The sequence below is a fragment of the Carassius auratus genome, chromosome 1 (genome assembly GCF_003368295.1).
Source record: "Carassius auratus strain Wakin chromosome 1, ASM336829v1, whole genome shotgun sequence".
Classification (NCBI taxonomy): Eukaryota; Metazoa; Chordata; class Actinopteri; order Cypriniformes; family Cyprinidae; genus Carassius; species Carassius auratus.
This window is the reverse complement of record NC_039243.1, coordinates 34,121,519-34,148,145: the sequence shown is the minus strand read 5'-3', so window position 1 is coordinate 34,148,145 and position 26,627 is coordinate 34,121,519. Positions and strand designations below refer to the sequence as shown.

Below are 26,627 nucleotides of genomic sequence, written 5' to 3'. Positions count from 1 at the left end.
AAGGAGTAGAAGACAGGAAATAAACTTGATTAATATTTTCAGTTTTCCATCAAAATATATTTGCAAAACAAAAATTATATCTTTAATAAAAAAGCATCAAAGAATGGTCTTTTAAAATTTCACTTTTTATAGCCAATTATTATAAAAATTATTTGCACCCTTTTGATTTAGCTTCTTTTAGTGGTTTAAATTAATGAAATATAAATACTTATAAAATTCAAGTACTGTAAAGAAATATAAAAGATGGAAACTTCCAAGATTTGGATACTTTTGTTTGTAATCGCACCATTTGCAAATGATAAATTAGAGCTTTTTATATGTTTAACTGTTTATTCATTAAAGAAATTGCACAATTTACAGTAAATGCTTGAAATAAATATACATTTTATTAAAAAACCCACATTTCGGCAATATCAGGAATGATAACAAATCTTAACAAATAGCTTTCAAATAAACTGCATACAGTTCTTCAGTACATTACAATACTTACAGTATTCAAAGCTATCATTAATTCAAAGTTTTAAGCATTACAAACCTTAAGGGAGAAGGGGAAGCAATAAAAAAAGGGCAGAAAATAGCACATTGAAACCGTTAGTGTCTAATGGCAGAATACCAACAGGAGTACATAAAGAGCTAGCTTAATGTAAAAGTTGTACACCCCAGTTTGTTAGTAGAAGTCAGAAAGTCATTCAAGTAAAGTTGACTCCACTCAGAAACACTCCGAAGCATCTTCAAGTATGGCTATTATCGTCAATCGCTAAGTTTTAACCACTCCTTTCTCCGGCTTCATACACAATCTGCTACTCAAGCTGGATCCTGTACACTCAAACTTAACATTTACTTTAAACTACGACATTGGAAGCCTCTTTCATAACTAGTGAGAACATCAAAGTGATTTCTAAGAGAGGACAAAAACGAAACTTTGCTTGTATTCCAAAAAAAATAAATTAAAAACTTGGGTCACCGGAATACCAACAAGACAAAAGATTTTAGCGGGAAAATTATTGATTATTATATGTTTGGAGTGATGGTAACAAACATGTAAAATAAACTTTGTACATAACATGGACTTAAAGACTTCTGCAATGCAAGCATATGGTATATACAATATGGCATAATCTATTTAAAACATACAATAATCTACCTATGTTGAATGTACATCTTTTTTTTTTTGTATGAAAAAAGAAAACTGAAGTGCTTTATTTTATGTCAGAGTGGAATGAGTTAATTACTTATCAAATGACTAATTTAATTACTTGGACAGGGGTTGTGTAAGAGGCTATCCCATGTTTAGTGGTCGTAAATACATTTAGCCTCTACATATGCAACTAAATGCACATGATATTTTAACTGACTTAGTCTAACCTTTCAGTAAATAGCAAATGCATTGTTTTGTATGACATGACACTTTCCCTTATTAATTAAATCAGTGCATGTTAAAATGTTCAAAGATTATCAGCATTCTGCTTCAACTAAACAGATTATTTTACTTAGACAAAGTTAGAAATGATTGTGGTATATACAAGTAATTTATAAGGACTTAAAATGCAAAGGCTCAGACCTGATTTAGAGACGATACCATGGACACAAGTGATAGAAATGATCTGATATATAAATCCCTGATTTTGCAATTCCATTGAAACTTGAAGTTCAAGAAATACTTTCAAATGTGAAGAAAGTAAGAAATGAACTTTTCATCAATGATGGCCTTAAGGTCTGTGTTATATTTGCTACAGAGTGTTTAGAAATAAAAACAGAAACACCTTGGTATTATAATTCTATTGCCAAACTAGATCTGAGGTATATGATAAGTAGGTTTTTCTACGTCATTCATAAGCCTTCTCAACACCCTTAGAGATACTCACATTACATGTATAGCAGGTCAAGTAGCACCATTTGAAATAAGATAAGTTCAAACCCAAAGAAATAGTACTCTTCTTTACTAAGCTATTATCTAAGCATACATTCGGGAAAAAAAAAGAATAATTTACTGTACAAATCTCAACATTTTAATACAGCTAAAGTTGCATTATGTAAAAACCGCCACAGCAAGTCAAGCCAGCTGCCATTGAAACAGTGACACTGATGTAAAGATAACCCTCTTATATGTTCCTTGATGCATGAGGACCCAATGTTGACCTGTTCTTGACTCCAAGTATCAGTATTCAGTGTTCTGAGATCTCACTTTTTTGTGTGTGAATCAGAACATTACTTTTACAAAGTTGACCCTCAATTGCTCACAATACAGTAAGAATAAAGGATTTCTGAAATTCTGATGGCACCAGAGAAATTCTTTAAAAGGCTGTTAAATAATGGAGTTCATAGTTATTGTTTTCCACATCGTGAAATCACAATGGATGAGGTGTAATGAACTGTCTTTCTGATCAGAGGGTGGAAAGTAATACCCTCACTATTATAAAAAGTGCTTCTAAAACACTAAGCTAAATGCTTTCTTAATTGCGCAATCAAAATAACTGCGTATTACTTTCAAATATCATGCAATGTGTTTTGTGTGTGTGTGTTGTTAAAGAAAGGCATGTGAAAACACATTTGCATTTACAACACTCCCTAGCACCATAAAAAGTGATTAGCCACCAAAGTCACCAAATATGAATATTTCGTTCCAGTGATTTGTCCAGGTTTGCCGGACTGTGAGCACCATTGATGAAGAACAGTGTGTTGTCATAAGAGAGTAATTCAATAATAAATAAATATTTCCAATTGACCAAACAGTCAAGTTTGACTTCTTAAGAGCATGAAAAACCCACTAATGATCTGCCTTTCCATACAGTAGCTGTTAATAACCTCACACAGACTGAGCAAGCACTACACATCATCTGACCAGTGGCACCGAGGTCTGCAACTCTATATTGTAGCACCATTTGATTTTTCTTATGCCCCTCTTATTCTTGTGTTTGTGAGTGCTATGGACCTACGCAGGTTTTCACAGGAAATGATTGTAAGGCCCAGTTACCTTGGTAAAGGCATAAGGAGATGTGCTCACATATGAATTGGTAGTACAGGACATTGACCGCTCAGTGAGCATGAGGAGGAACTGCTTATATGGAGGCTCTGAAGGTTCTGAATGTTCTCGTTTCACCTTCTTTCCACTGCTCTTGTTCGACGGGTTTTCAGCACCGTGCTTCTCAGCATCCTCCTCTTTCTCTCTGGCCTTCTCTGCCATCTTTGCTTCCCACAGAGTCAGTCCATGTTTTGCCTCGTTCAAGTTCTTGTGCTGGTAAAACACTAAGGAGATGCGGGTGGGATGGTTGCGGTCAGGTTTCTTGAGAGGTGTAGTTGCATGGAGCTCCCGCTTCGCACACTCAATAATGATTGACCCGTGAGTAGGTGCCACTGCCACACCTCCAATTTCAGGGTCAAGGAAGTTGTGCTCGCTGTCAGACCACACCTCCTCCTTTTCTTTTTGCTCTGAAGTCTGGGTAAGCGGTTCCTGTTTGACTACAGGGTTAAGGGCATTGTCATTGGAAAGCCTCAATTCTGGAGGTTGGTTGGGGTTGAAGGATTCAGTACCCATTGGAGGAAACACCTGAGAGATCCCATTTACTCCATGCATGTTTATTTCGAAATCTTTATTTCTTGGCATATTTAAGTTATTTATGTTTGGGGGAAACATCTGAGGATTCTGGGACATGTGATGTTTGGGGTAAGCTTCAAACTGGGTGTTTCTGCCGATGGCTGCAGAGTCCAATTGAAGATGGGCTGAAGGATGCCTTGAGAAGGCATTGGGTGGCATGTTAGCACCATAACCTGGGTAATGTCCCAAAGAGTGCATGCCAGGTTTCATGTTACAGGTGTCATAACCATTGGCTGGCAAGCTAGGCTCTCCATAATGAGGTGGGTAGTTGACCCCGTAATGTTGAGGTGCATTGTACTGCTGCTCAGAGTACAGTGAATTTCTTTGGGGATGATACATACTTGGATGCTTTAGATTGGAAGAGTAGTAAGGGTGGTAGTTGTCCACGGGGAGTCCTCCATTGCATTGGTAACCACTGTAGAGAGGGTTGGGCGTAAGAGACCTGGGATATGGGGTGGGTGCGTTAGAAACATTAATGTAAGAGTTGGGTGCATGTAAAGCAGAGGGATAAGGACCGGCAGAAGAAGTGGTTTGAGAATGTGGGGTTGCTGGTTTAGAAGTGTTTGAGAAGGTTCCTGATGCAGTTGAGAATTTCGGAAATGGTGGGACAGTGTAGGGATTAGGATTAGGTTGTGTTTGATGGTGCTGATGCTGAGGCTGATGGGCAGCATGAGCGTGTGGGAGATGCACGGAGTCCTGGTTTGTTTTCATGTTACCTGGGCCTGGAAGAAATTATGAGATTCAACCAAAATGTAAACATTCGGTGTTGTAATATTGATAAGCACTTATAATCTGTTCCATTACTTGGTTCTATAATTTATTTTACCATCCTTAAACTATTTATAACTGAATAATGTTTGAAAACTTGAGTATTGGTATTGAACCTTTGCTTCTGTACCTGTTGGAGTTGTGTTCTGGCCTGGGTTCTCATGAGGGACCTGTTTCTGCTTTGCTTGCTGAGCGTTGTCCATTTTGGCATTGGATGTATTGGGGTTGTTTGGTTTGTTAGCTGCAGCTCTCTTGGCATCCAGCTTCTTCTGCCGACAAGACTTGGCAGGCTCTGGTAATGTACGCACCTGTCTACGAAATGCACTGAGCACCTGAATGGCACCAGTCCTGGTCTTCTCCAGCTGAGCCTCAGCACTGCCAAACTCATCAGTGGATGAGGGCTTGTATAAGGGAAGCACGTGTAGCTGCTCATCCTCAGGAATTTTCCCAATCTCACGATTGTCCTCTCGTGTTAGTGTGCAAACCTAAGCAGGAGCAGAGTGGGAGGTTTTTAATATTGTATACTCTACTTTGTTCTAGCCACCATTTGTTCTCCACCTACAAGGTTAGAATGAATCAGTTTGTAAAAATTCTGATGGTTTGGGCAAATGCTTTTCGTTAGTCTTATTAGTCTCTACAGTAAGCATTTAATTCTTACCACTGTACTGCCACCGTGCATGTTTTGAAGGTCTCTGTGGGCGTGGGCACAAAAGTCTAGGCAGGCTGTCACTCCAGAAAATGGACGTCCTTCTTTTAGACCCAGACGGCAATCGGGAGCTCTATGTTCATGCTCCACCTGACAAATATGGGTAGATATAGAAATTACTTCTAAATGCCTTCTTTCGTAGATGCACCACAGTACATGCACTTTTGCAGTGACTACTTATTTCATATATTACAACACTACTGCAGCTTGCTATCCCACATTGGAAATCTCAGGAAATAAAAAAAAAAACAACAACAACTATATATTCTCGAGAGTACGTATAAGACCTGAAGCAGAGAGTGCAAATGGGTACCTGATTTGCGTAAGCATCTGGTGCCATTTTTTTATACACTGGGGAAATGAAAGTTGCAAGACCCTGTAGATTTTGTTCCAGTTTCTCTTCCTGTAAGTGAAAAAAATTATTGTTACCTTTAATTTTGCATGCCCTTTGTTGACTCAGTGGTGTGTTTGTATGTGAGCATCTTACCTCCTTGGGATCATCCCCAAGTAGTTTGAACTTTCGAGGGATTTTACTCCTAGCGAATTTGCAGCCATTATAGTACATGCTCCAGGAGCAACCAAATGAGAAAGAAGCTCCACAGGCATCAGATTCAAAACCCTGACATGCACATGTTCTCCTAAGGACAATGACAGAAATTACAGAATGTTACGCATTGTAAACATACCTCAGAACAGGGTTGCTCAATCCTGTTCTTGGAGATACCTACCTGCAGAGTACACTTCTAACCCTGCTCCAATCTTTCTGTAATTATCCTAATATGCTGGTTTAGTTCTGTTTGATCAGGGTTGGAGCTGAACTTGGAATCTCCAGGAACAGTATTGGGCACCCCTGCCTTAGAATATCTTGGGAATTTTGTTTAAGCCATTAAATAACTAACATAACTATAAATTACTATGCTATTCATGTTAAGCAGAATGAGATTACATACACGTGTAGCAATACAAAGACCTAAGACATTCAATTCGGATTCACAGTGTTTTGGTCAGTGAGTGTTCATTGTATTTGTAAAAAAGCAATAATAAGGATTTATCCTTACTCCTCATTTAGAGCACATCTTCGGTTGGTCAGAGCACCATGTTTTGTTAGAGTGTCACTGAGTTCAGTGTAGAGACGGTCAGCCAGGTGGATTGGTATGCCTTCCCAAACTAGGATGACCACTGCTATACAGGATGCCTGACACGAGTGACCAGTCCGCTCTCGTACCAAGACTAGGATTTTCTCGTCTACATTTGCCCTCCGTATTACCTATACAACATAATACACATATGTTCAGAAAGCATACTGGAATTTGTTTGACACGTGTTAAGTAACTGTGTTTTCCATAGAGGGCGCTGTTGATAAGAAAAAACATCAAGTGTACTTTAATAACTGCAACAGACAAAGGGAGGCAATACATTTTTGTGCTCACAAAAAAGAGAATATAGGATGTCAATAAACTGTCTTTACCCATTTAGCAATGGGGCAGCCCTGCCCACTCTTGCCTTCCTTGCCTGTATACACAACCTTTTCAATCCTAATGGCACTTCCAGTCAGTCCAGATCTGTCAAAGGCAAATATAGTAATTATAGTACAAATTTATAAATGGAGCATTCATTTTCTGCTTGAGTGGAGTTCATGATATCACACCTTTCCTCCATCATTTTGCGGATGCCTGCAACATTTGGTGCTGATCCCAAGTGAGTATAATATGGGCCTTCATCCCTTTCACTGATTTGCTCTGTAGATTAAAAGAATATGATAATGGTATTGTGTATTTTGGAGTCAAAGTATATAACTAATATGAAATTTGATGTCATTAAGAATAAAATATGTAATCTAGGCTAAAAGTAGCTGCATAAAACCTCTTACCAACACAATGACAAGACGGAATATCGTACTGCGTCTTCAAAGGTGTATCGAGCAAGTTTTTTATTGGTGTGTGAAGCATCTTCGTGGGTGACTCCAGAAAGCTTTGTAACCCAGGTTCAATCTTTTTGGTTGGGGTGAAGTTTTGTGGTTTGCACTGTTCCTTGACATTCCCCTCAGCACTGGTTGAGAGCACAGTCACCGCCCCAGCCATCTCCACCTTCACCTTATTGGGTGACCTTATGACCAAAGACTTTCTTTCAAACACAGTTGAAAGCTGATACTGTTTTAACTGCTGCTCCATGGTAGCTAGAATACTCCTCTGCTGGCTTTGTTTACAGGACGGAGAAGGATGCTCCTGCTTTACTACCGCTGGCAGGACTTTGGTTTTGTCTTGATCTTGCTGCTGCACTTCTATGGGTGGGAATTGAACAGAGGTTTCTAACCCTGAGCAGTTTTCACTTTTTATGGCCTGCATCATTGGCCGGATGTAGTTGGGGTTTTGCTGCTCCTGCCTCTGCAGAAGGTGCATTCGCAAGAGTGCGTGAAAATCTCCTTGAGCACCTTGGCTTGGGAGAGACTCCCTCTGGAATTCCGGTTCTTGGAATTCAGCTTTGGTAAATGTTTGATCAGGTATCTGAAGACTATTTGAAACTTGTGACAGTTGTGATTGAGAAATCGGAGACTGTGGGACTTCCAAATGGTTGCGTACCCTGTGCTGAAGAGGTTGCTGTTTACTGGTGTTCTGAGAGTACTGTATGTTCTGCTCAAGTGTCCTTTCGGTTAGAGCTTCTGCTTCTTTAGAAAGGGATTGTACATTTGATTTAGATGAGTCTGGAAATGTAGAGTTTTCTCTTATAACTGGACTAGACAGTGTTTGTGCTGGTGTTTCTATATCTAGAGATAACTTTTGGGATTGTGAATCAGGGCAACCCTCTGTTTTAAGCCTTTTCAAGAGTGGTGCATCTACCTGGCTGTTGGAAACATCTTGTGATTGTGGAGCTGCTTGCATATTTCGCCTGTCCTGAGGAAGCTGAAGGGGAAATGTGCTGGTGGCCTGCTGGTGAGTCTGAGAGAGGAAGCTCGGGGATTGAATCGGGTCTTGATCATTTTTGCATAATTGATGGGAGATGTGTTGGTTAAATTGCATGTAACTATGCATACCAGAATTGTTCTGTTGACATTCTTGGCCAGAGTTGTGGGGGAACTGTGTAGGAGGTAGGGAGTTTTTGTAACTGTCTTTTGCTTTATTTTCATACGAGGGACAAGTGCGATTACTGAAATTTTGAGAGTAAAAGTTGTTTGAGGACAGTGACTGAGGATTTATACAGTGATTTTGGCTCTGTGTGACTGTATGCTGCTGCATCTGTGCCCGTGGAAGGAAGAAACCCCACATCTGGGGGTTGTCAGTAGGCGGCTGAGGTGCTGAAGCGGAGTTTAAATCTATCCATTCCATCTGGGATGAGCGATCTGTGCTCTTTGATGTTGTCTTATCCTGACCGGGTTTAGGCTCAATCTGTTGCTGAGGCATGGAGGTTTTCATCAAGTCATGGAGGTTTTCATCAACTGGTTGTTTCTGTAGTACCTTAATCTGTAGGTTCTGCTGACCTGTCTGAGTGTTTTGTGAGGGTGCTCTTGGGGTCGATATATAAGATTCAAGACTAAAATCTTGGCTGGACTTTCTTAAACGCTCAGAGTCAGTCGGAAAGCCTACACTATCTTTTTGAATCTGCGAGCTACCATTAATGCCTGTCTGTGATTGCACAGTGGACTCCGGAGATTGTGTTCCCATATCTGGGAGGTCAGAGAGAGGATATGCAGGCTCCTTTTGCTTGGCTACAAAACTGGGGTATCCATTTACTCTAAATTCTGGGTTGTAGCCATTGCTGCCTTGTTCTTCAGGGGGTGCCTTGGCAAGTGGCTCGGAGGTGGATGTTTGGGGGGAAATAGGAAAACCTGAGGTAAATGAAGGTGAAGGAGTTTCCTGCTCAGGCAGGTTGCTGGTGGCCTGATCTTCTTGAGATGAGTTGGTTTGAGGTGCAATGGACACATGTTCTGGGTAATACTGAGATAAAGTTTTCTCTAAGAGGTCACCAGTTGTACCTTTTACAGAGGGTGGGTTTGTTGTAGCACCATTGGGCATTGGAACATGCTTGTTCCTTGACAGTGAGAATAAATCCCCATTGGGAAAGTTACAGTTTCTTTTATGTTTTATTTCAAAATCCCCTGGCTTATTGTGCTTGGGGAATCCATCCAATCGGTTCTCTATTCCTGCATCTCTTTTATCCCAAAGCCTCACGTCCTCATTTCCATTCACCTCTGAATCAGTGCAGAATTTTTTAGGCTGGTGAAAATCTAAAAATGTCTGTTCATTAAGATCATGTTTCATCTGTCCATTCATCTCATACATGCTTTGATCAAATATCCCCGGTATACTATCAGGTCCAGAACAATTCTCATGTTGACGTTTCATTGGGTAGACTACTCTGCTTGGATTGAAATGGCTCCAGTTAGTGTCCCCATTGAACCGCTGAGACTGATCTCCATTCTGGTGCTTGGTGAGAACGGGGTCTGTCTGCTGCGTGCCACTGATTTGTGAAAGTATCAGACTTTTTTCCGTCTCATGGCTGGTCTTTTCTGTTTCCATCTGGTCTGCTCTGGGTCCATTCACAAGGCTGCCCTCTTTGCGTCCTACATGGAAGACATGGAAAAATACCAGTTGTAAAAACAGATATTAACTGTAGTTAGCTGAGTTTTTTCTGGGGGGTTGGGTGGGGGAGGGGGTACTGGGTGTCCTGGGGGTCTGATGTATTAAAGACATGTTATCAAAAACATCCTCTCAAGTCAGACTCTGCTGTTGTGAAAAAATGAACCTAGTCTCAAAGTAGACATGCTCACCAGAGAACTTGAAAAAAAATGAAATCGTCATTCTTTGCATGCTTTGCATTTCCTGTACAGTCGAATCTGAGAAGGCTCCAGACAAGGGTTGTGTAGTGCATATACTAATGACCTGCTTTTTTCTCTTTGCTATAAAAACAAAGCCCTGGATTTCAGAGTCATATACATTGCCCTAACTGTCATGCAATGTTTAATAAAACAGAATGGTACCAGACATGTTACTATCCAGTGCTCTTTACCTATGTACGGCTTGCTTGGTATTTATAGATTTGAGCATATACCATATGCATTACAACTGTTGTCATGAGAGTGGTTGGTTTTGTTTGATAATAATGCTTTCATCTTGAGGTGATTGCACCATTGTTAACATATTACACCATTTTTTATTTTATCCATGACCTTTGCATTAGTTACCAAAAAATACTATTTCACTACACATTCTATAAATAACTGAACTAGAAATAAATAGAAGAATTGTAGAGAAAATAGAGAACTGTATAGATATATTTACTTGCAACCAAATGGACAGAGCCATACAATAAGAACTGGCATACAGGATGTCTAATATGAAACAGATTTTCCATGGAATGTCTTCCATGTGTTTGAGTCTAAAACGGTGAAAGAAACACAGCTTTGAAATGAAATAACTACTGGTCTGTTGGGTCTTTAAGTTATATCTTTTTATGAGAGCACCCATTGGCATGAGGAACGATAAGGGCAAGATAAATTAATAATAATGGTAAGACTTTACATTAAGGTTCCATTAATGTTCATGTATTAACTAACATGAATTAACCATGATCAATACATTAGTGTTTATTCATCTTTCTTCATGTTTGTTAAAATTGTTAGTTCATGTTAAATCACAGTGCATTAACTAATGTTAACAAGCGTAATTTTATAATGCATTAATAAATGTTGAAATTAACATTAGCTAAGATTAATAAATGCTGTAGAAATATTGTTCTTGCTTATTCATGTTTTCTAAACTAATGTTAACTAATGAACCTAATTGTAAAGTGTTATCATAATAATGTACATTTTATTAACTTTTTTAATAAAGGTTTGATTAATTGTTGAATACCATTGGCAATCTCATTATGACCTACCCTTTTATTCACAAAGGTTGCATTGGGTTTATTTACAAAATGTTTATGTTTAAGATGTATATAACTAGCTGTGTCTCTAACTGTATCTGATAGGGTAGGCAGTGAATCCCAGTTGAGGATTATGATTTGTTTGGAGCCTGTATGTGTGCCGCATGAAAGTTGAATATGGATCCATTCCAGAGCCACTCCAGGTTTCCCCGACAGCAGAGACACAGTGGGATAAACCCACACTGAAAACAGCACACAAAACCTCCCTGAGCAGGAATGACAAAGCACCAGATCCCAGCTGAGAGCTGTCTATATATGCTCTAAACTTTCAGACAATGGGTTTCCATTGGCTGTGTCTATACATATAATCTTTTTTGTTTGTTTAAATGTCTAACTTATGTAGACAATCCAGTGACTTATATAACATAAAAACATTTAACAAACCATTTAAACCAGTCCTTATCGTCTTTATCTCATCTCTTGACAACTAGGAGTGGCTTTGAATTCGGTTTGTTGTCCGTCCTGTTTTTTTAGTTTTCTTCTTTTCAAATCCTCACTCTCTCTCTGTCTATTTAAAATGATCTCTCAGCTATTGTGTTCTCCCACTTTAATGAATAAATGTGTTAAACCAACAGAACCAAGGAAAGCACACAGCTTCTACAGCAGTGGTATTTATTAAGTGCTTTAACGGTTTAGCCTCAGGGTTGCTGTCTAAATATACAGTTGGTCAATGGGGAAGTGACATTTTCTCTGTCTTTCACGGTTCACACTCTAACAATGGAATCATTGAACTAGTGAATCATTATTAGGATTGTAATTTTGCTTTGAAAATGGTTTGGTTAAGTGTTAAATAAGTTTAAAACATGTGGTGCATATACTCAGTGTCTGTGTTTCTAAAATAAAAGGCTTCAGTCATGGCTTCTAATAAACAGAGGGTCTAAAATACAAGAAATAAACAAAGGTGCGTATTTAACTTTTTAAAACTTACTTGTACATCAATTCTCAGTTTGAAACAGACAGACAATTAAATACATGAATAACATTTAGTTTTCTAAGCAGGTAAATCTGCAATATGGGTCACATGTGTAAATTAAAACCAGTATGTGTTTGTGGAGAGTGGTTCTTTTCCAAAGTATTAAGGAACCAGACAGGAATACGGTCCTTCTTGTGAAGTTCAATTGATGAGTATCCAAAGAAAACAAAACCCATGTTTTTAATATTCTAAAATCTAACTGGCTTGGCTATTCCAGTGCTGAAACAGATCACATTCTGTAGCACGCTGTTCACACACTGCTGCTTGTGTTTGACTCGAGTGAAACTTCATCCTCTGGTTCCTCCCACTGTAATCTGATCATACAGCTCATGTGCAAGTGTGCTTTAAATGTCACGCATGCAGCGTTTCTCCTTTGAGCCTTAACCATGCCTTATTTCCCCTGACATACAGACATGGAAACCAGCTCAACAAGAATCTCAACTTCCACAGTCAACCTTTGTTGGCATTTATTTACAACTTTGTCTTCAAACTATTTTTCTTCGTTGCTATAAAGAGTGACAAAAGAAACCCAAGCCAGTTAAAATAATCAGGACCAGTGTATCTTTGCTTCTCAAGTGTCACGCTGCCATTGGAATGTGTGTGTGTGTGTGTGTGTGTGTGTGAGAGAGAGAGACTCCATTCAACACATCAGCACTATATGACTCAGGAAAATTTCCTAAAAACGTTTCTAGCCTGAGCTTTAATAGCTCACTGACACCCATGACTTTCATTTTCAATAAGAGGCCAGAAGAAATAAGCATAAGAATGGAAACAAAGAGGAAAGAAGCCCTTTGAAACGAAAGGGTATTTTTAGAGAGTCAGCATGTGTACTTCGGGAAGGTATGAGACGTTTGGAAGAGACTTATTTTGTAATATTTTCGTATCACATTCCGATTTGGGTCTTTTCAAGAACAAGGGAATAGAAACAAAACACGAGATAGTAGAAGTCGCTGTATGCCTTTAAAATTGCTGTATCTTTTCTTCTCAGCGCACTCTTTGTTCATCCTCGGTGACATTTCAAATCCTCTTTGTGGGAGAGGATTTGAAGAGAGGTAGATTACTTTAAAAGCTGGGCAGATACACACTTGTGTTTGTAATTTCAGCACAGCTACAGTGCGTCCCATGTGAAGAGTCGAGTGTGCGCTGGACCCATTGTCCTTTGTTACTAATAGAAGGCAGATGTGGCTCTGCTGTAACAGTTTGCAATCAAGTCTTTGTGCTCTCGTTCACTCCAAATGGCCTTTGCATGACCTGCATTGATATGACCAATGATAATGTTGCGTTAGCTATCATATACAAGCTCAACACTGCACAAAAAAAAAAAGATATTTTTGTATGTTTTTTTTGTGAATCGCTTCCTTACATTTTTTAATTTGAAAAAAGTTACAACCTGCAGTGACAAATTCATTGCACTTTGCTTATGGCAAAAGTAAAGTCGAGTTTCTTTTCTACATTTCTTACAATGGCGTCTTTTACGATTTTTAATTCTGAAATTATATTTCTGGTCGAAGGAGAGCGACTAAATCCTCCCCACCATCTGTAATGCTGCACAATCATGCATCACTTATAAATCATTAGCATTGATGTATGATGTTAGTCCCATTTTTAATCCCCGCTCATAATAAAATGATTAAATTACATCTACACAAGAGTGCATGATAGATCCTCAGCACATGTTGTGTGACTAAACAGTGTAACATTGCAGACCGAACCTGCTGACCCTTTTCTTCAGAGTCAAAATATATAGATAACTACAGTGTAATTAATATGTAACTAAGCACATTATGCCATACAACAACCTCCCCACCCCCAAATCATCTTCCAAAATATATTCCCAATAAGCATTCCTCTCGACTGCTCTCCGTCTCCTTGTACTACGACCCCTCCCCGTTTCTTTTTGTCTGCCGCGTCTGATGAACTGAGCTCAGTGTGGAGCAGATCTCTTTCAGAGAGCGTGGTAACCATGGTGATCATTATATTGCTGCTGCATGGCCATCTGCTCTGAACATTAACGGAGCATGAATGAATGTCAGCGACGGAGAGGGACAGAATGCAATGCAAGCGAGGGAGCACATGTGCTGAGCACACTGATTCTGCTGGGATCGCCTCTCTTTTATGGGAATGTGACAGAGTTTTATTTACTACCGGAGCAATAGCCATCACTTTAAATGCAGCTCTTATATCTGGACGGGGCTTTTTGCTGTGAAGAATATTTGCTCAGAGTTACAAAACATGGATTTGTGGCAAGGCCAAGAATAATAATAAAAATAATAAATGTTCTTAATGTTACAGATAAGATTTTTCAGATTGCCATATGTAGTCTACATTGTTTGAATATTTCGTTTATGAAACATTCGACTGTTTCACAGGAAAATGTCTGCCAGTTTTGTTCTGACCAACAAAAATAAAAAAAGTTTTACAATAAATTGCGCTACCTTTTAAATCTAACGATCGCAAGTCTCAAGTCTTCAATTAAAACATGCAAATTAGTATTATTGTTATTCTTTTTCTTAAAAACATTGCGTGACTGTGTATTAGCGTTTAGATTTCAATTTCTGTACAGTCCGATCTCTAATCGTCAAACCGTTAGAATGTCATCGAAAGAAAATCATTATTTTAACCTCAAATAGAAGTGTAATGTTTCTTATAACTCATTCTCTCTGAAATACTGATTGTTTGTAAGTACAGTAATCCCTGTAATCAGATGCATATTTAAAACTGGAATACGATCTAATTTCAGTCACTGACATTACACTTAGTTTCACTGACTTTACATTTTTACACGCTTCCTGTCGTGAGTTGAAGGGAAGGAGATAGCTTTGAACACTGCTGGTTATGTACTTGCTCAATACTTGATTTTGTATCAGTTCTAACCCCAAAAAGTTACATAATGCGGCATCAAACACACTTCTCTGTTTTGTGTCTATAATATACTGCAGAAGCTTTAACAGAATCATCTGAACTTAATTGAGAATGTCACGATGTCAGTGTTTAAATGATTACAGATACTACAGTTGCAATCATTTTATTAGAACAATAGCATTTGAATGTTTTTGTCTCGTGCATCTTGATGCATCCCAATGTTTTCTTTTTGAACCCAAAGCACTATTTTGCATGCATTTAACGTTTCCTGTTGGCTTGTAATATCTTCCCTTTATAAGTGACAGAAGTGACTGCTGATATGGCATTACTTACAATAAACAAACAAGGTTTCTGACAAACCACAAATTAAACCACATGACAATGCTGCAGTACTCTGAGACACCCTCTGTCTGACCCAAATGTCAGCTCGACCCGCTCATCTTTAACTTCTTGAAATGTCACAGAGTTTACAGTCTCGAGTGACATTGAGATCCAGCTGTCTCTGATATATCTGCTGTCAACAAGGTGGTTTTTGCCTTCCCAACCAGTGACTAAACATGTGATTCACACACCTCTTTCTCTCCTCTTCAGTTTGCTGAAAATCCTCGTGTGAAGTGTTGTGAGAAGGATCCTTTAAGGTTTCTGGACTCTGGAGGCTGTTGGACTGGTGAGCAGCCTGGTTGTGATTAGTGTGTGTGCTGGCATTAAGAGTGTGACACACACTCACACACGATTTCACAAACACATGCAACAAACCTCTTCTTGGTAGACTTACTTCTGATCAATTCTAATACAAAATCCCCCAAACTGACGTCACCGGTTTTCGAAATTAGAATGTGCCGTGTGATTCTTATTAGCTTGACACACTTTTAATTTTTTCTTCTAAATCTTTGATTCTGAAGGGGAAAACCATCACGCATTTCTGTTATGAAACACCATTCTAGGCTTTTGCTGAAAGCAAACAGATTTCCCCTGAATGCACACAGCTGGAGCTGGAAAGACAACCTTTTGAAAACCACGATGAAAATTGCATCATCTCTAAGAGGAAATGAACGATTAACCGTCAGAAGTGCAAAACCAATCCGTACTACTTGATTTTATTGTATTAGTCATGGAAAATCTTTTTTTTTAGTGATTCACTGAGCTTTACAAATATGTTCAGCCACGTTCTGTGACCGCAAGACATTTGTAGTTTTCAGAGAACTAAAGTGGCAGAATCTATGCAAGCCACGAGTTTAACTAAAGTCTTCTGAATACAAACGAGCTGCTTTCCAGTGACCTCTTGGCCGGTGTGAAGAACACTTCTCCACTGAGTTTGTGTTTGTGTTTGTAAACAGAGCGAGCATGTGCGCCTGAGATTTAAACCTCCACCGTCATGCGTGTTCCAACATCCTCTGAACGATCAGACAAAAGTGTGTCTGGTCTTATAGAAAATCCCAGCAATCAGAACTATTGAGACAATCCACAGCAAAAGTGCTTTAAATATTCCTGAATCAAATGCAGCACAAGCTATAAAGCTAACTATGCTAGCTGGAAAACGTTTTCAGGCAAAATACTGAGCACATCTAATATGAAAATAGAGGCAAAACAAAGTCTTCTTATCATGCAAAAAAACATCTAGATGTCATTGCACAGAAGTTTATTATTGTTTTGCACCAGACACTTTTATCAGAGACAAGGTTCTGCCTGTGCTTCCAGTCCAGATAACTTCGTCTATTCTCACCATTTAAAACCATGCCACGGACACACAACCATTACAATTATATTAAAGTATTACATGTCGAGTGACTGATGTAAACTGTAACTCAACTTAAATGCATTATTTGTTGTAAGTGTACATCTGGAGCTGAAGCTGTGATGGCACTCGTCTCTCTCCAGATCCCTTCACTGCGGTCACATTAGCATTCACACCACCTCTCTGTCACGCTGATTGACAATCTCCATAAAGAATCCCCTTGCAGGCGTTAGCTAACTTCCACACTTCACTTCTAAACTGAATGCTGGAATACACAAGCTAAATACACAACATAAGGACACGGGACTGTTATCTGTGTTAAACAGCAGCCAATTATGATGCAAATCCTAATAGGGCTCTTAAAATCAATTAAACAAAGGTGGCATTTGTAAATCATTAGTGCAGATAAAAGAGTCGCCTTCTGTAACAGTTAACATGTTTCATTGTTGTGTGTCAAAAGCAACAATGACACCAAAACGCATCTGAAACATGGTTATTTACAGCAAAACTCAAGAGTTTCTTTGCTCAGTCTAGAATCTCAATAGACTACGGCTTAATGTCAAACATATGGCTGTGCATGATATCTTAATGCAATAGAAATACAATTCAGCACATGCACCAAATTGTGCAACAACAAAAAAAATCACTGTGAGGATAACATGTAGACTTAAAAACACATTTCCGATCTTGTGTACAAATAAACAATGGGAATCCTTCTGAAGTCAAACAAGGCTCGGATCTCCGTCGGCTGATGGTGAAGCAGGGTTGGGTTTCAGCTCTTTTAAAGCCTCTGACCTTGTGGGCTTCCACCACTACGCTCTCCTGTTTCGGTCTTTCTTTGTGTCTGCTTGTCACTCGGCCATGAATGCACTGAAAGCTCGACTATTCCTGGCCAAACACACACATTCAGTCAAATAAAGCAGAACTGTACCAAAAAGAATTTTATCAGATTAAAAGTAAATAACATTCCTTCATAAAAAAATGTTTTTTGTAAAAAATATTGAATAAAACTCTCTAAAACAGCTCTTTCTTGTATCTACATGCAGACGTCCAACAAGGCCGGTAGACCCTGAACCGATCAGATAATGGTGTTCGCCGTGTGACTGTTTAGTCCTGCATTGTGAAATAGCAGCTGAAGAAGAATTAGCCAACACAAAGATCACCCGATTTCAAAGCAGACGCATTCCTAAAACCATCCACTGCACGACATCTCAGATAACACATGACAAATGAGATTCAAACGCTTGAAATAGAGTCAAAATAGTGACCGAGGGAGGAAGAGAGACTGAAAACGTCAGCCATGTTGGTGAAGCTTTATCTAATATCCTTTCATTATTATGTCAGACAGGACAGCACAGAGCTGGGAGCCGTTAGAGAGACCCCGGGGCCAGAGGAAAGAGGGCAAGGACGGGAAAGCGCTCTCACCTTGCTCTGCGTCCTTCCAGCTTGAAGAATCCCAACAAACCGTCTAGATCTCCTCTTAAACAAATCCTAAAGAGCAGCCATCTTGCTTCCTTCTGTTCCGTCTATGAAGCAGACTCCCTCCGCATCAATATTCATGGGCCAGTCTGACGTCTGCTTTCATCAGCGGGGCAGAAGCCGTGCGTGTCTGTGGGCTCTCCAAGTGTCCAGACGCTGGTGGAGACCGTGAGACGCTCCAGTGTGCAACTCTGAGCAGAAGAACCAAGCTTGCTTCGCCGGCAAGCTCAAGTAATTGCAAAATCTCTTTCCTGCTGGGTTCTCTCCACACAAAGGGACCGAGTTTCTTTTCTCCCCCCTCCTTTTTTTGCTCTCTTTCTTTTTTTTTTTTCAGCCGCACACAATAGTGCACACTTGACTGGCTGCCGTCAAGCACTGGACTGGATTACACACTCGGGGAAAACCCCTCCACTCACAATCTGCTTCAAATACACACAGTTTATCAAACGGAAACAAGAAAAGGGACAGTTCTAAGAAATTAAACCAAGGTTCCACACTCATGCACGAAGCTCTGTTTGTTGGTCTTTTTCTTATTTCCGGTGAAGCACCGCCTTAGTTTCTATGATGCATTGCCCTTATTTACTCACACTTGCTCTTGTTTTGGCACACAGCGGTTTTAGGGGTTGCACGCTTAGACCTTAAAAAACTAGAATAAATTCTCCTCCGGGGTTTATTTATATTGTTAGATTCACCACTGCTGATCATGCTTTCTCTTCTTTAGCTCCCGAAATGTGGAATTCCGTGCCTTCTGAGATAAGAAATGCAGAATGCCTTAGTGTTTTTAAATCGGACTTTTTTAGGCTAGCTTTTATGTGATGCTTTGTTTTGTTTTTTATCATATTTTTATATGTATGTAAAGCGCCTTGAGATGCTACTTTTAAAGGCGCTATATAAAGTAAAGTTCATTATTATTATCATCACTGTGAGACATTTGAACAGCGTCTGATATCTGACTGAAAGGATTTCTGACCTGAACACAGAATGTGTGCGGTCATGGACATGTGAAAGCCAGCACTAACACTTTTAAATATCTGTTTTTTTGTCTCGTCTGGATTTTAACAGGTGGTTCTTGTCTGGCTCCTCTCTGGTTCTGAAAGGGAGACCCCAGATTACAGTGACGTTGGTTGACTCAATAGTTTCAGACAGCGAGTAGAAAGGGAGATTTGTTGTTTCACCGCGTGGAGGAAGGGCAGTGGGGGAGGAAGGAAGACGTGCATGAGCAGTAATCAGCAGAAGTGCTCATTACACATGAGATCAGCGGTGCAACCAGACAACAAGCTTCAGGAATGCATCCAGGCAATCTTTGGCAAAAGAAATCAGTTTTCAAATGATCAGAGAACAACCCACATCATTCTGTCAGGTTTTAAGAAAAATGTAACTGATGACTATGTAATCACAACGTTTGCAACATTTCTCAAATTCTTAATTATTATTACTACATTGTAATAACTACTGAATTACACATTTATATTGTGTCAACATATTTTACAGCTAGGTTAGCATGTTCAATCTAGCATTTTATACAATTTTAAGGATTGCACAAATTGGCGATGGAACTCATATGACTTGTAGGTAAAACACCTCCATAAAAGTTTCCAACCTTTAACTCAATTCTCGTAACGGTGAAAGCAGATCGAGCACAAAATGTACAAACCACTAAATATGTAGAAACTCACTGTAGCTAAAGGAAAACATTATGCAAGTTTGCCTTAACACAACAAATAATAATAAAAGTGTGCACATCTTTTCCCTTTTAAGTTTGTCACATAATTTATTTATTAGTTCCTACATGTTCATAACCAATGCTATCTAAATCTCATCTAAGCCTCTTTCACCAACAGATTCTGAAAAACTTCTGTGAATAATTATCAGTTTTGTACATTTGTATTCTGTGCTTTAATCTCAGACAGGCCCATAAAGACACAGTCATTACAAAGTGATTTCTAACATATTCACTAATAAAGCCTGCCCTTTTATTTCTGTGTTAATTTCTAGTAAACAATTGCACTGTGTACAGCTCCACTAAAGCACTATACATCATTTTCTTAAGATGCAAGTATACTTTAATTCTTTCACCAGATTTATGTAAAGGTGGAACGTTCTGCACTAATCAGTTGTTCCACAAGGTGGCAGCACTCGCTAGAGAACAAACACATTTTTATCAGTCATAACTTGTGGAGGGGGATATCTAGCAGACACTGGACACAGATGAAGCTTTCTAGAGCGCCTTCATTCGTTTAATATCTTACATTAATCAAACTAAACTAAACACGCCTCCCTCTGGAGAAACATTACAGCTTGTGTAAAGGTGTCAGAAACGACAAATCATGCTTTCACATCACTAAATCACAGAACTAAATCTCTCACCTTGTGTGTGAAAAAAGGGCTGAACCCAAACTGCTGGAGACATGAGGGAGTGGACACACTTCTAACACGAGTGACCTCACACGTCTGCTGGATCTTATAGAGGACCTAAACTACATTATTGTGATGCTTCGACTGTCCGGTCACATGACACCTGACATTAACAGCATGCACTATTAATGTTAGGACTGTGGCACTAACTTATATTGGTATCTGCAATAAATCAACAATAGAGACATCCTCTAACAAGAAGCCACTCCTGCACTTATCTTGAAAGACTCGTTAGTGTAAGTCCTAATTACGACAAACCCAGCAGGAGGGCGAGAGATCCCAAGCGTGGAGTTCAGAAGGCTACGGAGAGGACGGAACGCTCTTTCCATGTTCTCTCTGAAGGGGTGCAGGATTTTACGAGGCTCTGTTCACAAAGGGTTATTATTCTCACAGCACAGACACATGAAGGCCTTGAGGGGATGAAACCAGATCGTGGCCACTTCTGCTTTCCAAGCCAAATGATCATTTGATTCACATGGTGTTTATTAGATATTAGCTGATATTTGATTGATGCTGATACATCTTTACTAAAGCTATCTTAAAACACACTCTACAGTTACACTTTATTTTTAGGTGCCCTTGTTACAGTGTAATTACACATATTAGTGCTGAGTTAAATTAATTAACTTTGTTCTTACTATATGGTCAGGGTTAGGATTTGGGGTTACTTGCATGTAAATATGCATAATTGATTGTTGTTTTAATATGTAACAAGGACACATTCAAATACAGTGTTACATTAAGGTCTTGTTACTTCGCATTAGTTTATGCATAAACTAACATTAAAGAAGAATGAGCAATGGATTTGTTACAGTGTTATTAATCTTTGTTAATGTTACATTGTTAGTTCATGTTTTTGGAACCTGATACTAATGTTTTTGTGTTCATGTGTTCCTAAATATTAATCTGGATGAAGAGTTGAGTACTGCTTTTTATGTCATCTGTCATGAAGGACAGTCCACCATCATTCTGTGAATCTAAAGCCAGATGAACAGAGAGATCAGAGAACTGTCTTCCATCAATCTTGCTTTAGTTTAAGGAATGGCATTTCTCAAAAAGATAGAAGTAAAGTGTCTCCATCTGTTGGCTAACTGTGGTCACTACAACAATCAGAGCTCACCATCAGGACTCATACATTTACATGTTCACATTTGTCAAAATAATAGCCATACAGTTTTTTATGTAAATTATTATTCTGGTTTCTTTATTTTGATATGTAATATGTTTATAGGAGAAACTGATACTACTGATTTGTGAACACTGTTCTAATTTTAGTCTATTGGTATAGTATTCCTTTGTTTTTAAATTACACACAGTTACAAAATGTATATTCCACATGCATGGCACACGGTCAGCCTGGCTTCTGGCTTTTACAGCAAATCTTCCTACATTAAACAGCTAAATTATTGTAAATCGATGTAGATCCACGCAGTCCTGCAGAGGGCAGTGTTGAGTCGAGTTAAGGCAGTTACACGAAGGTAAGGATTATATATATATTATATAACTATATATATATAGTTGTTTTACACACAAATAGTTTGGTTTGTTTTTGAGATAAAAATGATGTTTGTTGGACATTCTTAAAAGAAAATCTACCCATTGCTTAATTCTACAACATTCTCAAAATGTTTTATTTTAACAGTGTAAAAAAAATAAAACGCTTGACTTGTGACAAAAAATCTCATAAAGCAGCAAAAGTGGCAATTTCCTATTGATCCAAATATGTAAACTGCCCATAGTTTGATTCCATTCTTTTGAAAGTGATTTCTAGAATCACACACACACACACACTCACTCACTCACTCTCTAACACACATTCACTCTCTCTCACTCACACACACTCTCTCTCTCTCTCTCTCACACACACACACACACACACACACACGAAGGTCTGAGTGTGATTAGTTGTCTGGTGAGAGTGTGTGCTGTGAGTGTCTGGGGGGAAGACTGCAGTGACACCTCCAGGCCACTAGGGGAGCACTGCTCCTGTAAATCTCATAACTAACAGGACTTTTCTAATTGGTTGATCGTTCTTTAGGATTTTGGGAAGTGTAGTTCGTCAGCAGGAGATATTAAAAGGCATTCTTTCTTTTGGACTTTACTGTTGGGCTTTTAGTAATGTGGTTGCAGGCTCGTTGATACACATCAGTAATGTGAGTACAGCTATTTATGCACACAATACACATTCAGCTAGTACTAATAATGAATTAAATTAAATTAGCATTTTTTTAATTAACATTGCACATTAAATATCTACATGGTGATTAAAGTTGAACAATAAAAACAATAATATTAATATTTGACGAAAAACTTTTTTTTCTGTACAGTTAAATTTTTTTTTTTTTAATTAAGCCCTCATTTTTATGTTTTTCATGTTAGTCACACATTTCTATGAAATGTATTTCTTCAGAGTGACAAACAATATTGGTGTCATGGGTAAACATTATTAATGAGCAATGCATTTGTTACAGTATTTAGTCATCAATGTTAATGAATGAAAATACAGTTATTGTTTGTTCATGTTAATGCACAGTGCATTAACTAATGTTAACAAGCACAACTTTTGATTTTAATAATGCATTAGTAAATGTTGAAATTACAATTAACTAAGATCAATAAATGCTAAAGAAGCATTGCTCATGCTATAGTTCATTAGTTCACTGATTCTGTTAATTACCGTTAAATAATGAATCTTATTGTAAAGTGTTACCAAGATATTTTTATACATATAATGACAGTCAATAGGTTTGATGTTTTCAGAATGTCTTCTTTTGCATTTCACAGATTTTTTTTTTCACACTATAGTTTTCCCAATTAACTAAATATAAACTATGACTTTCCCCTCAGTAACTCCTAATTAGCTGCTTATGAATAATTAGTAAGGTAGTTGTTAAATAAAGGTACGGGATCTAAAATATCATAACTGGTAATAAACAGACATTAATATGCATGATAATGAGTGGTCCTTAAAATAAAGCGTTAGTTAATTTGCTACTTTTCCTTTTTGCCACACGAAGCACATTTAGTTTTCCCTGTGTGTTCAAGCTTCCTGAAAGTGCACGAGGTGTCTAGGTTTTGAGACAAAGCTAATATGAAAAGACTTTGAATGCACGCAGTATTGCGGTTAATGGAAGTCTCGTGCACGTTACCTGTGATGTTCAGAGTTCCCGATCAGATCCCCTCCCCAGAGCTCCTGGTGTTTCTAGAGTAGTTCCAGCCAATGATCAGTGTGTGTCCGCATCCCCATCCTCCTCACCTCAGCACCAATCAGCCACACAGAGCTTTCCTCCTGCTGCTCCTCGCCTGAAGAATGGCGTCTCGTGTTTAGTAGTGTGTTTATTGTGTGCTCATCGCAGTAATGTGATGCTCTGGTGTCTGGATTGTCTGGTAGGTGACGGTGCTCTTTCGTTTTTTTCTTCTTCTCTCGCTTAGCGATGTTGGCGCATGCTTTCTGAATGTCCGGTGTTTTATTATTTATTTCGGGAGGTTTTGAAGGCGCTGGAGTCATTAAATCTCATTATGCAATTTGATATGAATGTCTCGACGGCACTGCACTCAACCTCTTTCTGATTTAGTATTCACTGAACTTTGTTTAAAGCAGCTCGTGAGCAGAACTGGGATGATAATAATCAAAAATTAAATTAATAATAGTTATTAGTCATTTTCTTCGCCAATGCATTTCCACGTTGTTTCTCAGAACTGAAACCTTCTCATGCTTCTTCTAAGTGTGATATTTGATAGTTTTGTTCTGCTAGTCTTTAACTAGGAAGTTATAGAGCAGCATGAGCCTCTTTAACAAACTTCATGTCAGATAAATGGCAGGGTCTCGGTTATGAATGCTCATCCAGTATTGTCACTCAGATGGAAATGCAGTGTTTAATTCAGAACCAGACGTTCACAGAGCGTGCTCTTGTAATGTACCACATTCAGTCAGCGAGAGAGTCTAGTGAAAGGTAATGCAAGTAGAGGAAGATGTGTCTAATAGGCTTTTATCTGTGGCAACAAAACCCATCCAGACCGGGAGATGGGAAATGGATCCCCACACACTGCGGCTGGAGCGAGCCTCACGGAGTATCTTTGTATCAATTCTGGTTTCTTTTTCAACATATTCTTTATAAGAGCTTTGTGCTTGATGCATGACTTCTCAAGTCTGACGCTAAGATAGCTATCATAGAAAAATCTGTTCTGTGTTTGCTTCTGATTTGATGCTGCTTTATTTTTGTAAGCTTTGGATCTGTACCTTAATCAATATAGTAAATATTATAATTTCAATCTTGGCGATGCAATCATATGACTTTCAGGTATGTTTATGTCTGCTTCCTATTGTTATTGCAGAATTGAAGCTACAGGGAGAAAGTAATGCATTGACCATTTCAACTTGTGAAGTACAAAGCTTTCACTTTAGATGATGCATGGGAAATATTTGTCACTTGTATGCGTAATTTTTGTTCTCTTGTTTTAGCGGAGAGGATAAACCGTGATGGTAACGTCTTGAGTCTAACGAGCTTCACCTTGACGAAAAGCAACCCCTCCTGAATATTCCTCGTGAGCACTAGCAGTCATGTCTAATCTTAACAATGCACTTTGCATCGAAAGCGGCCAGAGCACAGACTTGTCGCTCTTGCACAAGGATACTCTTCAGGAAAGTGGATTAAGCCAGCTGTTGGATTACAATGCGGAAATGGAAAGGTACAGGTCGCTTGCAAACTTTTACAAATGCAATGGGGCATTTCAACAGACTGCTAAGATCGCCCGCATAACGACACCGATTTTCCCCAGCGCCAGAATCGGCGTGTCCCCTTGGAACTGTGATAACGGCATGCTCTGGGGAAGGAAAGCAGCAGCAATAAACCCTAATAGGACCGGCATGCATAGAAATGAGTCCCAGAGGCCGGGGAAACCTGGCGTGCCGCTGGAGACGCTGCAAATGGCAAATAATAATTTCCTCTCCAGCTTATCCCCCGAACACTGCAGACCTTTAGCAGGAGAATGCATGAACAAACTGAAATGCAGTGCTGCCGAAGCAGAGATAATGAATCTCCAGGAACGTGTTGGAACTTTTTCCACTATTCCGGCGTTAGGGGGCATCTCATTACCCCCCGGGGTAATCGTCATGACAGCCCTTCACTCCCCCGCAGCCGTTACAGACAGTGCGTTTCAGTGCCCCCAGAATAATTCCTCCGCATCCAGCGGGAACCCGACGAAAAAGAAAAGGAAAAGGTGTGGAGTCTGCACGCCCTGCAGGAGGCTGATCAACTGTGGAGTGTGCAGCAGTTGTCGGAACCGTAAGACGGGTCACCAGATCTGCAAGTTTCGGAAGTGCGAGGAGCTCAAAAAGAAGCCTGGCTCATTGCTAGAGGTGAGACACCATATTCTATCTCCGTGCACTCAGAAGCATTAACCTTTCCTTCGTGACACGTTTCTAAGCCCTTGAAAATAGTTTCCATGCCCACCCATGCCTGAGCATCCCCCCAGCCTCTCAAATCTGCCTCCCTGCCTAGCTTAATTGGCAGTAATTAGGGGTGTTTGTGCGGAGAGCAAGCTGAGCTTGGCTCAGACACGCTTAATTGCTGCCAGTCAGGCTGGGGCTGGAACGCATCCCAACAACCAGGGCTCGGCTCCGCTCCAAGCTGAGCTGGGAAATGGTTTTCAGCAGAGAGCCATCCTCCTCTGCACTTGGTCATTTTAACCAATTATAGAATCTGTCTCCTGACGAGGCTAGTCGATCTCTCCCGCAACGAGAGCCATAGGAAAATTCCCGCCGCCGTTCTTCTATCGCGCTTGGGATGCGGAAATCCTGGAATCTCATCCTAATGATAGGTCTATCCTTCAACGCTGAAAACAAAATAAATATATAGCTGAATCTATCAAAGAAACCTTTCAAGGTTTTGGATGAAGTGATTTTGGTCCAAATAATTTGTCTATAAAACATACCCCTTTAAAAATACAAATTTTGTTGTGTATGCTTGATTGAAAGTGGACTAATAAAAGCTAGCTACGGCTCTGTTTACACCGGGTGAACATCTTTCATGGGTGATGTGATGTGGACAGTGCAAAATACAAGTGTAAACAGTGCACAAATCTCACAAATTACACAAAGAAAGGCTTTCGTAGTGTCCTAATGCAAAATCACTGTCTACTCCTCTAAAAAGGAAGCGGAGCACCAAAAACA

At 39.3% G+C, this 26,627-nt stretch overlaps 2 protein-coding genes across 2 annotated transcripts in view; one reads left to right on the top strand and one right to left on the bottom strand.

The window, feature by feature from the left end:
* Positions 1–316: 316 nt before the first annotated feature.
* On the bottom strand, positions 317–18,166 carry LOC113108593 (methylcytosine dioxygenase TET2-like). Its single transcript, XM_026271798.1, has 10 exons — positions 17,987–18,166; positions 6,940–9,627; positions 6,718–6,808; positions 6,538–6,631; positions 6,128–6,336; positions 5,557–5,707; positions 5,383–5,472; positions 5,022–5,159; positions 4,494–4,848; positions 317–4,317 (listed from the first exon to the last, which is right to left on the bottom strand). The coding sequence occupies exons 2-10, from the start codon at positions 9,581–9,583 to the stop codon at positions 2,945–2,947; spliced, it is 5,145 nt and encodes a 1,714-aa protein (XP_026127583.1). The 5' UTR covers positions 9,584–9,627; positions 17,987–18,166; the 3' UTR covers positions 317–2,944.
* Positions 18,167–23,767: 5,601 nt separating this feature from the next.
* The window catches only part of LOC113105456 (CXXC-type zinc finger protein 4-like), a 13,793-nt gene continuing 10,933 nt past the window's right edge, over positions 23,768–26,627 (top strand). The window contains exons 1-2 of the mRNA XM_026266562.1: positions 23,768–23,842; positions 24,918–25,814. Of these exons, the coding sequence (XP_026122347.1) occupies positions 25,017–25,814 (798 nt within the window). The 5' untranslated portion in view covers positions 23,768–23,842; positions 24,918–25,016. The remainder of the gene's footprint in view (positions 23,843–24,917; positions 25,815–26,627) is intronic.